Below are 18,395 nucleotides of genomic sequence, written 5' to 3'. Positions count from 1 at the left end.
TTTTTCTCCATTTCTAACAAAGAGTTGTTCCAAGAGCTTCAAGATTCAAGTTGCCATTGAAGACCCAACAACAAGGTCTCTTCAAGAATTTATTCTAAGGTATGTAAGGCTAACCAAAATATGGGTTGAGTCCACCCATGTGCCCTACATCTTCTTTTGATTTATTGTCCATAAGAATGAAGTTTATTAGTAGATGTATGTCCAAATAGGTCCTTTTTCATGTATTATCCTAATTCCCTTTATGATGATGTTGTGGAGTCAAGAAAGTGATATGGTACATGTTGTTATGAGTTGACCGATATGAGGTGTCGAGCATATATTGTTAATTTCCAAACTAAGTTGATTTTGATAAAGAAATGTTATTTTCCTGATAACATCGCTTATCTTAAATTGTTGATTTAAAGCCTTAAAATTGTGTTGAGTATCAAAGATTGATTAAATGGATAGGGGAAATGTTTGGTTATGTTTGCATGTTGCTATAAATGTGCATTTAAATTTACTTTGAAAAATATGATTGAGATTTATCGGATTGTATGATTGGGAGAGGTTTGATTGTGATAGAGTTGATGAGTTGACAATGTTGTAATGAGACTTGTCGATATATTTTGATTGAGTTGATTGGATGGAGTTTTATGAGCATTGAGTCTTGGGAGGAGTATCGAGCACCGAATTGGGCAAGAGTATAGTCCATGCTCGAACCCAATAACTACGTCGCCAAATGTAGGAGGGGATTGAGCCGTTAAAGTCGGATGCTTCCCCGAATTTATTGTCCTGACATTATAGGACTTGGTTGGATTGGATCCATGATTGGTTGATTCGTTCATACCCTAGCAAAGTATGAACGAACGCGGCAACAACGTCGGTTTGTTGTACTTTCACTGGCTCATAAGTGATGGTTGTCGGATAAGAGAAACTCTCATATAAGTCTTAATAGTACTCTAAGTCAGATTGAGTTGAATGGTATATGGTTGGTCCTGTCTAAACCATATTCTTGTTTAGACTTAGGACACTTGATTAAGTTGTTATTTCTCTTGAGTTGAGATTCCGAGTTGATTTGGTTTCTTCTGATGTTGTTTCATTCGGCTATTTTACATACTCGTACATTCCATATACTGATGTCATTTGGCCTGCATTGTTTCATGATACAGCGACAGGTACTAGAGATCATCAACCGGCGCTCCATTGAAGATCTACATACACTCCCAGCCAGTTGGTGAGTCCTCCTAGTTTCCGAAGGATGTTGAGCTTTCTTGTATAGTTTTGTCGTCATTTCCTTTAATTTGATTGTTGGTAGTCATGGGCTTGTCATTGGCACCTCTTAGACTTTGATAGAGGCTTCATAGACTAGAGTGTGGGGAGGTTGGACTGTTATTTTGAGGAGTCTTATTATATTTGTTTTGTTGAGTTGATAGTGTTTGGCCTTCAGCCCCCATATTGTGAATAGTATGTTATGATTGAACCCTCATTTGAGTGAATGTGAGTGAATGATAGTGTGACTGAATCAGGTGGTTCGCTTAAAGGTCAGAAATGGCTTTCGAGTGCCGGTCACATCTAGGGTACCCTTCCGGAGCGTGACAAACAATACATATACTCTAACCATGATCCACACTAGTTTTTTTAGCATTTAGGGGTCACTTAACAAGAATTAGGCAATTTTCTCAATTTTTCGTATGTGTTAGTCTCCAATTTTTTTAGTGATATGACTTTCGGATAATTTTTTGCCAAGGCCTTTATAAAAACCATTCGTGTTGACCTAGGAAACAATAATTATAACCTCTCCATGATCCACATCACCATTTTTAACATTTAGGGGCCACTAATAAGAACTAAGTGATTTTCTTAATTTTTCGTGTATGTTAGTATATGAATTTTTTTTTATGATATAGCTTTTGAATATTTTTTTGCCAAAATCTTTATAAGGCTATCTGTAATGATCCAAAAAATAATAAGTATAGGCTCACCATGATCCATACTTTTTTTTAAAAGCATTTTCCATCCTCTTAGAATTTATTTACTTGGTTAGGTTTCATATACCTTTGTATGTGCATCTTGTTTTTTGATTAATCAATATACGACGTAGGAGTCATGCATAACTATCACGTAAGGTGGTAATCAAATGATCAAGAAAAGAAACTTCGTTAAGCAATATGAAGCAATATATAATTTTACTAATTACAATTAGTTTTCTAGTAATTCATGATTTTCAATCACCTTTTAATTCATTATAATAATTAATTTTCTCTGTTTGCTTTTTCCCTTCTTCGAATTAATATTTGTTCAATTATCATATATCTTATGTACAACAAGAGGTTACGTGGCCCACGTCACGTGGATATATTAATTAAATAGGACAAAAAAAATACATGCGAACATAACTCATCAAATGGGGAAGAAAATTCTGCTTCTCAATTCCATCACACCAAATACGTATTATTTTTCTTTTTCTTTTCGAAAAAATTAAGAAACAACCACATGCCAACTGATCTATTCGAATCACATATTGCTTGGCCATTTTTGAAGGTGATGTTTTAACAAGATTTTCATTTTCCAATACGTAATTTTAAATTTTTTGATTAAGAATAAAAAAATAACATGATCCCTATCATGTCTCTACAGGAGTACAACACTAGCTTCAAGATTGTATTTTTCACCAAAATGTCTACGATAGAAGTATCATTGGGGGTAAAAACTTTACTACCCAAACCAAATTATTAATTTAAATTTAACAATTAAATTTTTATTTAGAATAAATTTTATATAATTATAATTAAATAATAAAGGTGTTTAAGAAACATATTTATTTAACTTGATTTGATATAAAAATCGAATATAGATAAATATAATATACATGATTAATATAATATAAGAAATTAGAAAATATTCCACCATACATTCTAGAGTATTAAATAATGCCACCTACCCCACCCCACGCCACAATTACATGCCTTTCTTGTTAGCTCCAAATTTACACTCTTTGTCCCATTTTACTTTATTGGGATAGACCAGAAAAATCTCTTGATGGTATGAATATATGATATTATCTTCTTTTCTATCACATATATAACTATGATTTTTCAAAGAGATTAATATGTATTTTTAAATTTTATATGTATTTTTTCGATCTTTCAACTATTAATGTGAGATTATATTAGTAAACCTCTACAATCTTTCTTTCGAATTAAATTTTATGTAATCTATTAAATGTTTTATGGATAAATTTTTGAGATTCGTTGTTGTCATTCACATTATCGAGGATTTATGGCAACACCTAAATCTTGAGTAACGACTAAGCTTACATTTTTGTGTGGATGCATCTCCAAACTACTTTTACTATGGTAATTGTAGTAAACTGATTCTCATATTATCACTCTTATTACTTTTACACTTGTCTCGTCAAATCAGTTATGATATCGATTATTGGGGTTAACAATTTTAATGGCATTTTTAATATGGTGTGATATTATTCATTTTGATCAAACTCGCATGATTTTTTTAAAAGACGAGTTCACATCATTAAGAATATTTCTACACATTATATGTAGCTTTCCAATCTTTTCATTATTGTACTATTAATGTGAACTTTATTCACACACCCAATATATATATTTGATGCAAATTTCTTTTGACTCTTTCTTAAAGAAAATATTACATTTCTCTTTTTGAAAATTGTATAATCTTAACAATATTTTTGTTTTATTCTTAATGATATGACTTATTTTGTTGAAACTTACTTGCTAAAAGAAGTATAGATTTTTTTTTTGTGAATGAGAAAATGAAACTCAAGTGAAATTCTTGCAACCACTTATTTAAAAAGATAATTTTGACACATTACATATATCTGACACATATAATAATAACGTTTAAAATTTTTTGAATTCCGTACTCAATCAATCAAACAACTCATATAAAATGGAATGGAGAGACACTATTTCTTTCAAAATATCCACCAAAGATAAGACATCAATGAAAAAATGAGCAAGCCTTGTTGTGATTATAACAAGGATAAAACACAAGAAGCTTGGTCTAAAGATGATGGTGAGTACATTTATAGTTTAATTTACAAATTATATATATTATTTTCTTGTTTTAATATTCGTATGTAATGTTCTTAATATTTATCATACAGAAGATGAGATTATCTATTTTTCTGAGGAAGAAGAAGATCTCATCATCAGGTTTCATGCCCTCCTTGGTGACAGGTTTATGAAGCCAACTCGAACTTATGTGACATGATCGATTAATAAATACACTTAATACATCATATTTAGTATAGATATACCGTTTTCATGCATATATATTATTTCTTTTTATCTATTGCGTAACAATAATTTTTTTTTTCTATCTATTTCAGATGGTCACTTATAGCAGAAAGATTGTCAGAGCATAGTGATAATGAAGTGAAGAATTATTGGAACTCCCATTTGAAAGTAAAACTTACAAAAATGGGAATCGATCCAATGAATTATCGTATACATGAGTATGTTCATAAGAAAAACCTCGAATTTTATTCGTCAAAAAATAAAGAATTCAATGCAGATGTTTCTGATGCTGAAAGTTCCTCTACATAACAATATATCATCTACATAATTTTTGATGTTAAAAGCTTTTTTGCACAATAATATATACCATCTTATTTATCGTTTTTTTTTAAATTTTGTCTTTCACATTATTTTTATCATCGAATTATGATTAATCACTATAAAATAATTAAATTAATCTGATATAACTATCGAGCATGACTTGAAATAAAAATGAAAGGACTAGGAGGAGTACTACGGTGTCATTTCATTCTGGTAATGAAAACGTTGCACCACATAATTCATTTCCCAATTTTAAAATATCTTTAAAACTGCACCAATAATTGGAAAGGACATATAAAAGTAAAATTTAATTAGCTGCCATGAGCCCGTCTGGACGGACTTAAAAAAAATATTTTTTATGTATGAAGTGCTTTTAGAATTTTAAAGTGCTGAAAGTTATTTTTATAAATAAGCAGATGAGTGTTTTGATAAAAGTGCTTAAATGAGGAAAATGATATGAATTTTAGGGTTAAAAGAATAAAAAAGATAGTTTGGGAATTTAGTTAAAATATAAGAGATATAAAAGTAATTTTCATGTTCAAAGAAAATGACTTTAAACACTTGGAAAAAAAAGTTAGGAATCCTAACTTTTCATTTTTGACTGACTTTAAAAATTTTATGGCTTAAAGTTAGCATCAGACAAACACATCCAAAAACTAAAAAGGACTTTAAATTGGTTTTATCCAAACGGGCTCCATATCTTTACAGCTTCACATGAGCTAAAAAAAAAAGGATAAAATATTCTTCTTCCCACTGTATTTTTTTGTTTCCATTCTTTCCTACAATTAATTTTTTCAATTTTATTTACCCTGATTCCATGAATCTCATCAATTTGCTTTACAACTCAACTACGCGTCTAGTAGAATTTGTGATATTATTATTTATTTACATCGCTCGAGACTCAAGTTATATAATAATTGAGATTCCTCCACATTAATTAGATATCTCAATTTGAGCCACCTGAAATTGAAAATATCTTGATAAAGATTAAAGAGTTATTTAATACGAATTTGAATTAACAGATCAATAAACTACTACTATCAGATAATTAAATTGAGAAAAACAAAATTTATTTATTCTCTTTGAGGTGGGAAAGAGTTGGAAATTTATTTTTGTGCAACTTGGTTGGCCAATTCTTTTGCCAAAACTTTTATTTTACGAAATCGGTTAAATTTGTTACTAGTAATATAAGTATTGTTTATCGTCCTAAAAGATTTTGATTTCATTCAAGGAAAAAAGTAATATGATTACTTTTTTTTTTTGGTAATAAAGGATTTTTATTCATTAATAATTGAACTTAAGAGTCATTACATAAGGAGACTAGCCTAGGCAATATAGTGCCTATTCCATCACTTTCAAAAATAGAAATAACAAAAGCGAGGGATTGGGGTACAACATTAAGCTTCCAAAAGTATCAAGCTCGCATCCTTGTTTTGCTAATTGGTCCGCTACACAATCAACTTCTCTATATATATGCTTTATAGATGCACGTACCGCTTCATGCAATAGGTACCTGCAATCATCAATTAAATTTTGATAGGAACAATCTTTGTTAGATAACTTGCCGATAATTTCATAGCAACCTGTTTCAATTACTAAGAAGGTCAATTTGTTTTGTATAGCAATTTTTAAGCCGTGAAGTAGAGGTAATGCTTCCATGTAGATATTAGAGGCATAGTGTATTCCCATATTGAAGCCCAAGACACATTTCTTATTATGATCTCTAAATACACCTCCAATTCCTCCCTTGTCCGGATTACATTTGCAAGCTCCGTCTATATTGAGCTTAAAGACGTTCTTATATGGAGGTTCCCATTTGATGTAGATGGTACTTTTTATTCTATTTGGGACATTTTTACTGGTCATAATCTTGTATTCCATTGCTTTATTGTAAACTTGGCTAATCAGGAGAGGTTTTGTACTTTTTTGAAATATGATGCCGTTTCGATTGTTCCAGATTTGCCATAGGAGAAACGGTATAAAATCAGGCTATTTATAAAGTCATTTAGTCATTTTTTTGACTTAATTTGTTCTTTCAACCATAATTTCATGGTTTTTAGGCTATTCGTGTAGTGAGGATAGTTGTGACTTGGATTCACTTGATCCCATAATATTCTTGAGTGAGTGCATCTAAAGAACATATGCTCTATGTCTTCTTTTTCATTCCGACAAATGTTGTAGATATCACTGGGGAGGATTTTTCTTTTATGTAACATGTGAGTTGTGGAAATTCTGTTAAGGCAAACTAACCACAAGAAGTATTTTATCTTATTTAAAGTGTTGATCTTTCAAAATCAAGTAAAATCCTCCTTCTTGAATTTATAATTGCTTTCTTTTGAGATTAGATCGTAAGCCGCCTTTGTCGAGAAGACATTGTGTCCTACAGTATTCCATCTATAGCTATCCTCTCCTATATTAATTTGCTTGATGTATGTGCTATGAATTTGTTTCTTTAATTTCTGTTGGGAGCTAGAAGGAAAAAAAATCAGTTTTGATGTAACCATTATTAAGGATGTCGGCTATAGTTAAATCATATTCATGCTTCATTAGAGGGCCATAAATCATAATTCTTAGAGGTTTTTCTTGATTTACCCAATTATCTTGCTATGTGTTTATTTGTTTTCCATTCCCAATTTCCCACTTAATGCCCTCGTTACAGAGTTTCGAGCCTCTAATAATATTTTTCCATATATGGGATCCTCTTAAGTGGCTTGTAGGCGTTTGATTATTCTTTTTTTGTTTCCATACTTGTTTTGCAAAAGTTGTGTCCAAAGTGAGTTCTAATTTTTTTTAAATCTCGAGGATAATGCCATGTTGAAAGAAGCCGTTTTTCATAGCGCCTTATATAACCCAATGCCCCCCTTGTTTTAGCTTTCGGTAAACGATGCTTCCTAAGTTCCTTTTTAGTTATCCCAATTTTTTTGAGAGACAAATAAAATAAACTTTGACTAATATTTTAAGATGTATTTTTCATCATATTCAATATGAAAAAATTATAATTTATAATACATTTCGTATAGTTTTTAATATCTAAAATTTTATTTTAAAATATCAAATTGACTCGCAAAAAGCGAAACATGACAACTAAAAGGAAGGGAGGGAGTAGATCATAACACACATGCATTAAGTAACACAAAAAAAATTCGATAGATAATTTTATTATTATTTTTTTATCACATTGACATAAAAAAATCACTTTATAATTTTTTAATATAATTTTTGAATATCTAATTTTTAATTTAAAAATATTAATATTTAATTAAATTTAACTTAAAAAATTAATCAAATTAACTCTAATATAGTAAAAAATAACAGATAATAATCAATCACAAATATCAATTCTACTAGTATGATCTAATTAAAATGTTCTTTATTAAGGAACAAAACATCAAGAATTAGTATAAACTGACAGCTGATAGAGCTAGCTTTTTCTTTGGTGATATTCTTAAATATTCATATATAGTTGACAAAATCAATGTTGATATAGGAATTTTCTCAAATAAATAGTATTACCTCCGTTTTAATTTTTTTTTAATTCATTTAAAAAATAATATATAATTTTCCTTTTTTTTTTACACAAAAATCAAAACAAATAAATTGACTGACGAGTAACAATTACGCACAAAAATTGAGTAAATTACTCCATAATTTAATAACTTTTTTCCTTCCTTTTTAATATTTAAATAATTTCAAAAAGCCTCCAACTCTTTTTAACTCAAGCTTCATAAGTCCCCATTAGTGATTGTACTGAAACTTCCCCACCAAAAAACAACCACCATGGCCAGCGGAGAAGCCACGGCCGCTGCCGGAGACCACCATATTAACACCCCACTCCGGCTACTCCATGAGGTGTCACAGATCTCAATTGCTGGATTTTGTGGTAAATTCAAGAAAGATTGTACAGATTTAGCAAGAAGAGTTGCACTTTTGGCTCATTTGCTTGATGAGTTAAAAGACTCAAATACCCTTTTGGATTCTTCATCTTCTTCATTCAATTCTTGCTTTTCTGATCTCTCAATTGCTCTTCAAGCTGCAAAGCAACTACTTTTAGCAGCTAATGAACTTGATCCCAAGATCTCCTCTGTAAGTGTCTAGTTTAGTAAAGTTTTAATCTTTTTATCTATATGTTAATTCCCATCTTGTCATATTTTGCATTTGTTGTAGTAAAGTTTCAATCTTTTTATCTATATGTTAATTTCCATCTTGTCATAGTTTGCATTTGGTTGTAGTAAAGTTATAATCTTTTTATCTATATGTTAATTCCCATCATGTCATATGTTTGTTGACAATTCATTTTGCATTTGGTGTAGTAAAGTTTCAATCTTTACCTATATGTTAATTCCCATCATATCATATGTTTGTTGACAATTCATTTTGCATTTGGTATAGTAAAGTTTCTATCTTTATCTATATGTTAATTCCCATTATGTTAGGCGGAACTGGGATTTGAAGCTTATGGTTTGGAATTTTAGTTTGTTTAAGTTACTGGATTCTAAATTAATAATTTTTACGTATTACAAACTCAGTTTGAGCTAAAGGTACTAGATTTGACTGAACCCTTTAGCTATAGTCTAGCTCAGCCCCTGGTTTATGTAATGTGTGTATTGAAACTTTACTTTGCATTTGATTGTTTTCATTTGGGAGGTTAATGCTAAAAATGGGTTTTCCTTTTCTTTGGTTAAATTACTTTCTGGTTTCCTAAATTTTAAGAAATGTGCTTGTTGTAAATATGATCTGTCCTTTCAATTTTTACTCTTTGTTGTGAAGATGCATACGTTGATGCGAAGAATCAAGATCAACAAATTTATACGGTTGAACTGCCAAGAAAGATATTTTGGAGTAATGTGGATAGAAATCATCTGATTCAAATAGGAATTTTAGATTTATTTGGCATAAAATGTGCAATACTAGTGGGCATTGGCACTTAAGGGACTGATCCTTTATCAGTAACAAAAGTTTTACTGATAATTTGACTTTGCAACCATGAACTTAAGCTTTGCTAGTGAAATTCCTGAGATGGACCAACAATGTTTCTAGTTCTATTCAACCAACTTTGTATATCAGCTAAGCCGTCAAATTAGGCTCCCATTCATCTTATTCAATTCAATTCTTTCTTCTTTTGATAAGTCCAGTTGTCTTGTGAGGCATTAGCTCTTACTGCTCACTGCTTGTCAGTTGGACAAAATCCAAGAGTAATCCTTAAGCGGTCTAAATGAGAGCTTTTAAATTTGGATGGTCTGTCCATAGAAAATGAGGAAGCTGTTCAATTTGGTCCAGTAGTCAAGACTTCACGATCCCGTTTGGATGGGCTTTAAGTTGGTCAAAATCAAAACCAACTTAAAGCCCCTTTTTAGCTTTTGGACGTGTTTGCCTAATGCCAACTTTAAGCCATAAAGTTTTTAAAGTCAGTCAAAAATGAAAAGTTAGGATTCCTAACTTTTTTTTTCTAAGTGCTTAAAGTCATTTTCTTTGACCATAGAAATTACTTTTATATCCCTTATATTTTAACTAAATTCCCAAACTACCCTTTTTATTCTTTTAACCCTGAAATTCACATCATTTTCCTCATTTAAGCACTTTTATCCAAACACTCAACTGCTTATTTATAAAAATAACTTTCAACACTTTAAAGTTCTAAAAGCACTTCATACATAAAAGTTATTTTTTTAAGCCCATTCAAACGGGCTCCAGGTCAATTTTGTACAATTTCATTGGTAGCTAAGAAATGAAAAAAAGGGCAGCCCGGTGCACTAAGTCTAGCTATACGCGGGGTTCGGGAGAAGGTTGGACCACAAGGGTGTATTGTATGCAACCTTACCTTGTATTTCTACAAGAGACTGTTTCCACAGCTCGAATTCATGACCTCCTGGTCACATGACAACAACTTTACCAGTTACGCCAAAGCTTCTCTGATGGCAGCTAAGAAATGATTCTACTAAACTTTTTTTAAAAAAATGGTGGTGTTCGTGCCAGCTTGTACGTACCTCCTGTTTTTGCTTCTATTTGGATTTGAGCGCTGGTTTCCCATGATCCATTCCAGCTTCGTTGGTTGCTAGGCCATACCCTTGGGTTCACTATAATGTTATATTTCCAACGTGTGCCTCCAAAATGTAGAAATAGAACAGATAGCTTGTGTTAATCACAATGACATTTGAGAAAAAGAAACATATTTCCCTATTGAGGTCTTTATATTATTTAATGAGCAAAGTGATAGTGTAAGCTCTACTCTTCAAAGTAGTGTCGTCTGCCTCTCTTACTATGTGTTATTTCTTGACTCAAGGATGTCGCGGTGAAGAAAATAAATTTTCTGTTTCAATGTGTTACATGGAAATTGGAGAAAGCCCTTGGTAACTTCCCATATGATCATTTTGATATATCAGAAGAAGTACAAGAGCAGGTTTGCGTGGAGCTTTGGCTTTTAGTTTTTCCGGTTTGTGCTTGTCTCCTTGGTATTTCCCTCTCTGATATTTCTTACTTTTGTCAGGTTGAATTGGTCAGAGCACAGTTGAGACGAGCCACAGAAAAGTATGGTGGCCCTGTAAATTCAAACTTATTATCTCGAGCATCGTCACAACCACTGGACAAGGAGATTGATCTACTCCATTCAGGGAATAGTGGAATTGGAACTTTACATATAGAAAATATTGGCTACATTGATCATGAAGTTAGGCCAAAAGTTGGACGTGTTCCTCGAGGTAGTGTTCGAAACAGAAGTTCTTGCAGTCAGATAGTTCAGGAGTCAGAAAGAATAGGAAATTCATCCAAATTGTCTGAGGTTGGTGATCGGCGGATTTCCGAGGAAGATGACTCTCTGTTTAAGAGTCATGAGGAGAGTAAAAAGTCCAACTGTCCTGTAACTCCTACAGAGTTTCTTTGCCCTATATCCCTTGAACTCATGAGGGATCCCGTTATTGTGGCTGCCACAGGACAGGTAATATGCTTGTAACTCCATTTACTTTAGAGTGAAGTGTCAAAAACAAACCTAAAATATTCCCTTTTTTTGAGTTTCATACCTGAACTATCACCAACTATTTATCTAAACACATCAAATGTACTCGTTTCTTAATCTTACAGACTTATGAGAGATCGTACATCCAACAATGGATAGATGGTGGCCACACAACATGCCCAAAAACTCAGCAACAACTCCACAATCTCACGCTTACCCCAAATTATGCTCTGCGAAATCTAATTAGCGATTGGTGTGCAAAGAACAATATAGAGAAGCCAACCGTATTTGCAAGTGGGAAAATAAAGAAAAGTGATGGATCATATCGCTATGTTAGTGGGGAAATAGGAGCTATTGAGGTAATTGTCCGAAAGCTTTCAAGCAGGTCCGTGGAGGATTGCAGGGCTGCAGTAGCCGAGATCCGTTCACTTTCCAAAAGAAGCACAGACAACAGAATTTTGATTGCTGAAGCCGGAGCAATTCCGGTCCTAGTTAAGTTGTTGACATCTGAAGACAGGCAAATCCAAGAAAATGCTGTCACCGCCGTTCTTAACCTTTCTATATTCGATGACAACAAAAGGCTTATAATGCTAGCTGATGCCATTCCTTCTATCGTTCAAGTTCTCAGAGCGGGTAGCATGGAGGCAAAAGAAAATGCAGCAGCAACCATTTTTAGTTTGTCGCTTGGAGACGAGAATAAAATATTAATAGGCGCATCGGGAGCCATACCAGCTCTCATAGATTTGCTTCTGACAGGAAAGACCAGAGGAAGAAAAGACGCTACATCAGCGTTGTTTAATTTGTGCATATATCAAGGAAACAAGGGTCGAGCTGTTCGTGCAGGGATTATACCAGCACTGCTGAAAATGCTGACGGATTCAAGCAACTGCATGGTTGATGAACCTTTGACCATTCTTTCGGTCCTAGCTAACCACCAAGAGGCTAAGGAGGCCATAGCAAGAACTAGCACAATCCCAGTATTGATAGATCTTCTAAGGACGGGTCTATCTCGTAGTAAAGAGAACGCGGCTTCCATCTTACTCTCCTTGTGCAAGAGAGATTCCGAGAATCTTGCTTGCCTTTATAGGCTCGGTGCAGTTATACCTCTTACAGAGATCGCAAAGAGTGGGACGGAGAGGGCCAAGAGGAAGGCGACTTCATTGTTGGAGCACCTTAGAAAGTCTCAGCAACATAGCACGCCCAGTTAGGTACTTCTCATTATTTGTCCCTTTCATTCATATTTTACCACGAATATTACACGATATCTTTTACAGTGTGATCGACGTAAACAAGCATGAGAACACGGCCATTCTCATTGCTTTATATATATCTAATTTACTCAGTTTTCGAGTGTGCTGTATAATGGTTTCTGTTTTTTTTAAAAAAAACAAACTACTCAACTACCAGCTCATTACATTTGTGGCGATGAAGATGTATAAACTAATGTACGAAACAGGGCATTTTGATATATATATATATATGGTGAATTGTACTTTTATGTTGCTTGTTAATAGCCTTTCTGTGTTTGTGGCATCTTCATTGATTAACAAAAAAGTTTGGTTATAAATATCTTGATTTTCCCTTCTTTTCAAACATGTCAATGAGACAAATGACTAAATCAGCTTCTTTTTTCCATAGTAATGGCATAGAATGTTATACTATGGTAATGGAAGCAAGTTGAACCAGAAGTTTGTTGCCAAGGAAAGCAATTGACATTATTTATTAAGCATGCCTAGCACTAGGGGCAGATCTAGAGGGGCGCAAAGCTGAACTCCCTTAACAGAAAAATTACATTGTATAAATATTTAGAGTTAAAAAGGGTCAATAACACATCTAAAATATTTCAATTTTTTTGAATTTTCTACCTAAACTATCAGGTGTGGGAGTTTCTTAACTGAACTATTACTAAATGTTTATTGAAACACACCTTAACTATTAGTTATTCACTTTCTACTTGAAATATCACCATTATTTAAGTAGTAAAAGGAAACAACTGATAGTTGAGGTATGTTTCGTTAAACATTTGGTGATAGTTCAGATTAGGGTTGTACAGGACAAACCGATAAACCGCACCAAACCGACAAACCGAACCAAACCGGAAAAAAAAAACCGACTAGTGGTTTGGTTTGACTTGGTTTGGTGTTTGAAAAAAAATCCGACCATTATAGGGTTGGTTTGGTTTTAACTAAAAAAAGTCAAACCGAACCCAAACCGACCCGATTATAGATATACTACTTTTAAATTATGTTATACATAAAAATATTTATTAAAATGTAATTTATAAATATTTTTTTAATTTTTTTCATAATTTTTGTTTTCTTTCTTACATTTAGATTTGGACTTGAGTAGCCCATCTAAATAATATACAAAAAAAACTTATCTTATAAAGTTATATTATAAAGTTAAAACTTCAAACAGTGTTGTGCCTCCATCTTATATATTGATATTTTGTACTAGAACTCTTTTTAAGAAGCACTGCTCTGTGCTTTTTATTTGATACTATGAGAAACCCGAAAAAACTCAAAAAACCCGAAAAAATCCGAAAAACCCGAGAAAAATTGATATCGAAAAACCCGACTTTTATTGATTTGGTTTGGTTTATAGATTTAATAATCCGACACAAATGGTTTGGTTTGGCTTGTAAAAAATCCGAACCAACCCGGTCCATGTACACCCCTAGTTCAGATAGAAAACTTAAAAAAAGGGAACTCCATGTGTGCTTTTGACCCCTCATTCTCTCTATATATAATAGATATTGAATTCCTCGATGGATCAGAGCTACTCAAAAACAGTGATAGATGCTTGAGATCAGAACTGCTTACAGCAGCCTTGACCTGGTCCAATGGGGCTTCTGACTAGTGCATGAAAGCACGCAATACATTGCTTCTACTCATTTGGCTAAGTCTCTCAGATATGGACCCCAGTAGTTAATTGTGGTGCCATCTACAAGATAAGATCGTATGATCTATTGTCAAATGTCCCTATCCCCTATAACTACCATTGGCTACGTAAATATTTAGTGTTGTACGTACACATTAATGTCACTGGTGAGTTGTTTTCGTATTGTCAAACATTTTGTAACGATGTTGTTTGTCAAGATATTTTTGAATATCATAGTGAGATGTCGTTAAAGAGAATATATAATATAACATATAATGAAAATCACTTATAAATAGTAAAATGATGTTTTAGAGAATTACGATTAATATGTTATATAGAGGTTCTCATTATATTAATTGAGATAAATAAAATTAAAGTCCCGACAAACTTTGATTGAGCTAAGGTTGAGTCAAACAACTTGTTTTTTGTTCCTTTGGGTACATTCAAGCAACTTGATTAATTGCCAATCAATAAAAATCAATGCCTAGTGACAATTTGTTTAGTTGAATTTTCTCCAAAGTAGAAGCCCTATCAAAATTGCCTTTGAATAAATTTATGAACTTCTTTCTTTTCAAGTACCAATTTGAGTAACAAGTTGCAAAACTTGTGCATGGATGTACAAACAAAATTAATTTGACTAATCAACGCTGCATGCAGCCAACATTTTGTTAACTTTTTGCTGAAGTTGGATAAGTGTGCGGGCAGATTCACGATATTTGTGAATTTAATAATTTATGTTCAAATTCTTAAAAAAAAAATGTATAAAGTTAATATTAGAATCCATTTTTGATATCGGGGAAAAGAGGGAAGGAATTCAATGATGGTTTTGCTTTCTACTAGAGAAAAATATACCCACTTTTTTCACTATAACAAAGATAATTATTTGTTTAATCTTTTGCTTTAAACTTGGTGAATTTATGTGTTGTCTTTCGAGAAAGTTCAAACAAACTTTTCTTGTCAAAACAGGTCCTTGGAATTAACTTTTTCTGGCCCCCAATTAGCATAAAGGATAATTAAAGAATAACAATAATAATTAACACTTTTTTTTTATTCTAAAGGAACTAATGCTTCTAATAAAAAAAGACCAAATGGACTAAAGAGCATGTATGGCGTCTGGAGATAACTATAATATGCTCTAATATCTATTAATCGCTAGATATATAATATATGTATTATTCAATACTAGAAAATAAAGTGAATCCAAGAGTCTATTTGTATAAAGATCACTCAACTAAGTGAAGGAGTGTAGTTTCCTACTGAACTAGCTAGGGGTGGTTACGTTTGGTAAAATTGTGTCGAGACAAGATTGTGGCTAAGGCACACTTTATAACAAGAAGTTAGTGACTTCTTTCAGGTCAATAGTTAGAACTTATATGAGATATCACAGTATGGAGTGTCTTTTATTTGGTTCTTGGGTCTGATCGAGCATCTTTGAAATTACATCCTTGACTTGTATTTTTTGGAATAACATATTAGTCAAAATTCACATAATTTAATTCTCAACATGATAACTAATATTCAGATGAGAATGAAAGAGACAAATGAGCATGAGTAGTTTACAAGATACATGATTAGTACTAATAAGTATAGCTGAAAATTTTGCCAACAATACATGGTAGTACTAATAAGTAGCTGAAAATTTTGGTATTCTATACAAAAGATATATAATGATATGTTTTTTTTCTTCTAATTACCATTCTTGTTAATTAAGAAGCTCCCACTGCTAATTGAATCTCCCCTTCTGTTATTGGCAAGAACCCTACACGTTTCTGCATTACATTAGAAAAAAAAAATATTAACCAAAAGAAGATTATACAAAATCAAAACTAGTTACATTCTTTAAACAAATTTTACCATACTCTGTTTCAACGAATTTTACCGTATTTTTTAAAATTCTCTATCATTTGAAAAAAACATAAAAATTTCTACTTTCTCCTATTTTCGGATACATCACTTTACGCGATCAGGAGCGCCTCAAAGGAATCGGTGGCCTAAAACCAAATTCCCAATTTTTTTTTTGTAAAAATGGGTATGCGGTCATTTTGTACCTGTCTTGATTATCCACTCTATCATCTCAAATTGAAATAAATATTTGTATACGAAATATATATTGACGGTTACTAAAGATGCATATACTCTACCCTCTATGGACCCTACTTTGTGGAATTTCACTAGATATGTTGTTGTTTTTGTATTTTGAAATAAAAAATGGTATAATCAACTGTAGAAGGGACCTCATTGAAAAATATTAATTAATTCAATTAGTTGATTATCTAAACTTTTACCTTTTTGGTGAGAATTCGATTTTCACTTTGTAATTCCCTTTCTGTTCTTCCTTCCCCAAGAAAAAAAAAAAGAAGAAGAAGAGGTTTCATTTTTTTTTATATGGCATAATATTTATTGTTCTCTAATTCATGTAAAGATATTTGATTTGATACAAAAAAAATTTAAAAAAACAATTTTTTAAAAACTTGTAATGTGAAATAAATTATACAAATTATGAAAAGAACATAAAATTTGAATTAGTATTATAGTAACATTTATCAAATTTTAAGAAAGCAATATAAAATCTAATGTCTTTTATTATTACTTTTAGAACATATAAAATAATATTTTGGGGCCTTCAAGTCATAATAATGGAGGAATAGTTCAGTGGGTTCCCCTTCAACCGACTCTGTACGCAATGTATCGGTCTGTTCTGGAATGTATTCGGATTCTATCAAATTTTAAAAACATTAAAAATAAGATATAATTAACTCTTAATATTATGAAATTTATATAATCATTCCATAATAAAATGAAAACAGTACCTCTCGTGATTTGAGTCCTTTCGTAACTATTCCTCCATTATTATGACTTTGTTGTTCCATCAAAGGACCACTTCCACCATTGTTGTTATTCATGCAAAGTCTCATAATTTTCTCAGCAACCTCACTCTCATCTTTGCTCTCCATCATCAATTTTTCCACCTCCGCTTTTGACAACCTCAACTTCACTCTAGTAGTAGGATGGGCCTGGGACGGCCCACCCCTATTGAGCGTGCCTGAAGCACGCTCCTCAGTACTCATAATACTAGTAGGCTTCATTATTGACAAGTCAGACACGGATCTCCTTGCTAGCATTAACGTCTCGAGCCGCTCCTTTGCACTCATTTGGATCGCCGAACGGGCCCTCTTCGGGCTTTTTTTGTTATCTTCGGGGAATTTGGGTAATTCGACAAGAAAATAAAGCCTTTTGGGCTTTAACTCTTGTTGGGGTTCTAATGGCTTTGCTCGAATCCCAAAATGCTTCACTTCTTCTGATTCTAATAATACCAGCGATGGATAATTTTTCAGAACCTCGTTTGCATATATTGGGGTTCTGAATTTCATCGTTTCTCCATCGATTTTCATTACCTTTGTACTCTTTTTTCTTCCAAGAATAATATTCCCCATATTTAATTTCCTTTGTTTTTCTTTGTCCTATTATATATTCAAATCTAACAACCAACAAAATAAGAGTAACATTTATAATTACAAAGTAAGAGATGAGCACAAATTAAATGTAAGTGGGTGGCAAGATATACAAGGACGTTGAGGAGGAGGGGTCAAAGAAAAGTAAAGAGTTCTCGAAAATGTAGGCCTACTTTGACAACTTTTGGAAGAAAAAACAAAAGTGTTTTTAGTTAAAAACAATTCATTCACAAGTTAGTTTTTAAAATTGAGTTATATATCCACGATATGTCATTTTTCTCGATCGATTAGAATGCTAGTCAATCTAAGTTATCAAACCATGTTACCACATTAATAAATGCACATGCATAGCCCTTGGCTAAACTTCAACACCACATTTGGTCGTCTTAACAAATGAGTTTTCACATGCATGCATACCTTTAAATTTGTATAGTGTGTATCACAAATTTCTATATAAGAAAATTAAAAGTTTAAAATAAAAAGGGAAAAAGGAGGGTTGGGGGGAAGATGATAAGGAGTACTATCACCGTTCTA

The 18,395-nt window shown here is 32.3% G+C and overlaps 3 protein-coding genes across 3 annotated transcripts; 2 read left to right on the top strand and 1 right to left on the bottom strand.

Annotated features, from left to right (window-relative positions):
* Nucleotides 1-3,891: 3,891 nt before the first annotated feature.
* On the top strand, nt 3,892-4,633 carry LOC129873989 (transcription factor MYB3-like). Its single transcript, XM_055949199.1, has 3 exons — nt 3,892-4,035; nt 4,127-4,199; nt 4,352-4,633. Exons 1-3 carry the CDS (start codon nt 3,972-3,974, stop codon nt 4,566-4,568), a joined length of 354 nt encoding a protein of 117 aa, XP_055805174.1. The 5' UTR covers nt 3,892-3,971; the 3' UTR covers nt 4,569-4,633.
* Nucleotides 4,634-8,252: 3,619 nt separating this feature from the next.
* Nucleotides 8,253-12,999, top strand: LOC129879870 (U-box domain-containing protein 11-like). Its single transcript, XM_055953598.1, has 4 exons — nt 8,253-8,663; nt 10,861-10,977; nt 11,065-11,511; nt 11,655-12,999. Exons 1-4 carry the CDS (start codon nt 8,358-8,360, stop codon nt 12,735-12,737), a joined length of 1,953 nt encoding a protein of 650 aa, XP_055809573.1. The 5' UTR covers nt 8,253-8,357; the 3' UTR covers nt 12,738-12,999.
* Nucleotides 13,000-15,937: 2,938 nt separating this feature from the next.
* On the bottom strand, nt 15,938-17,961 carry LOC129879869 (uncharacterized protein At1g66480-like). The gene is made up of 2 exons (XM_055953597.1): nt 17,220-17,961; nt 15,938-16,178 (listed from the first exon to the last, which is right to left on the bottom strand). The coding sequence occupies exons 1-2, from the start codon at nt 17,841-17,843 to the stop codon at nt 16,116-16,118; spliced, it is 687 nt and encodes a 228-aa protein (XP_055809572.1). The 5' UTR covers nt 17,844-17,961; the 3' UTR covers nt 15,938-16,115.
* Nucleotides 17,962-18,395: the final 434 nt, after the last annotated feature.

Source organism: Solanum dulcamara, chromosome 2 (assembly GCF_947179165.1).
Source record: "Solanum dulcamara chromosome 2, daSolDulc1.2, whole genome shotgun sequence".
NCBI lineage: Eukaryota > Viridiplantae > Streptophyta > Magnoliopsida > Solanales > Solanaceae > Solanum > Solanum dulcamara.
Note: the sequence above shows the minus strand (reverse complement) of the source record. Positions and strands in the feature narration are given on the sequence as shown.

Bases quoted from the DNA above. Each gene is read 5' to 3' on its own strand.
- LOC129873989 (XM_055949199.1), top strand. From the start codon at position 3,972: ATGAGCAAGCCTTGTTGTGATTATAACAAGGATAAAACACAAGAAGCT. The intron at 4,036-4,126 runs GTGAGTACATTT...TTTATCATACAG, and splicing joins AGCTTGGTCTAAAGATGATG to AAGATGAGATTATCTATTTT. The intron at 4,200-4,351 runs GTTTATGAAGCC...TATCTATTTCAG, and splicing joins CATGCCCTCCTTGGTGACAG to ATGGTCACTTATAGCAGAAA.
- LOC129879870 (XM_055953598.1), top strand. From the start codon at position 8,358: ATGGCCAGCGGAGAAGCCACGGCCGCTGCCGGAGACCACCATATTAAC. The intron at 8,664-10,860 runs GTAAGTGTCTAG...TCTTGACTCAAG, and splicing joins TTGATCCCAAGATCTCCTCT to GATGTCGCGGTGAAGAAAAT. The intron at 10,978-11,064 runs GTTTGCGTGGAG...TACTTTTGTCAG, and splicing joins CAGAAGAAGTACAAGAGCAG to GTTGAATTGGTCAGAGCACA.
- LOC129879869 (XM_055953597.1), bottom strand. From the start codon at position 17,843: ATGGGGAATATTATTCTTGGAAGAAAAAAGAGTACAAAGGTAATGAAA. The intron at 16,179-17,219 runs GTACTGTTTTCA...AATGTAATGCAG, and splicing joins AAGGACTCAAATCACGAGAG to AAACGTGTAGGGTTCTTGCC.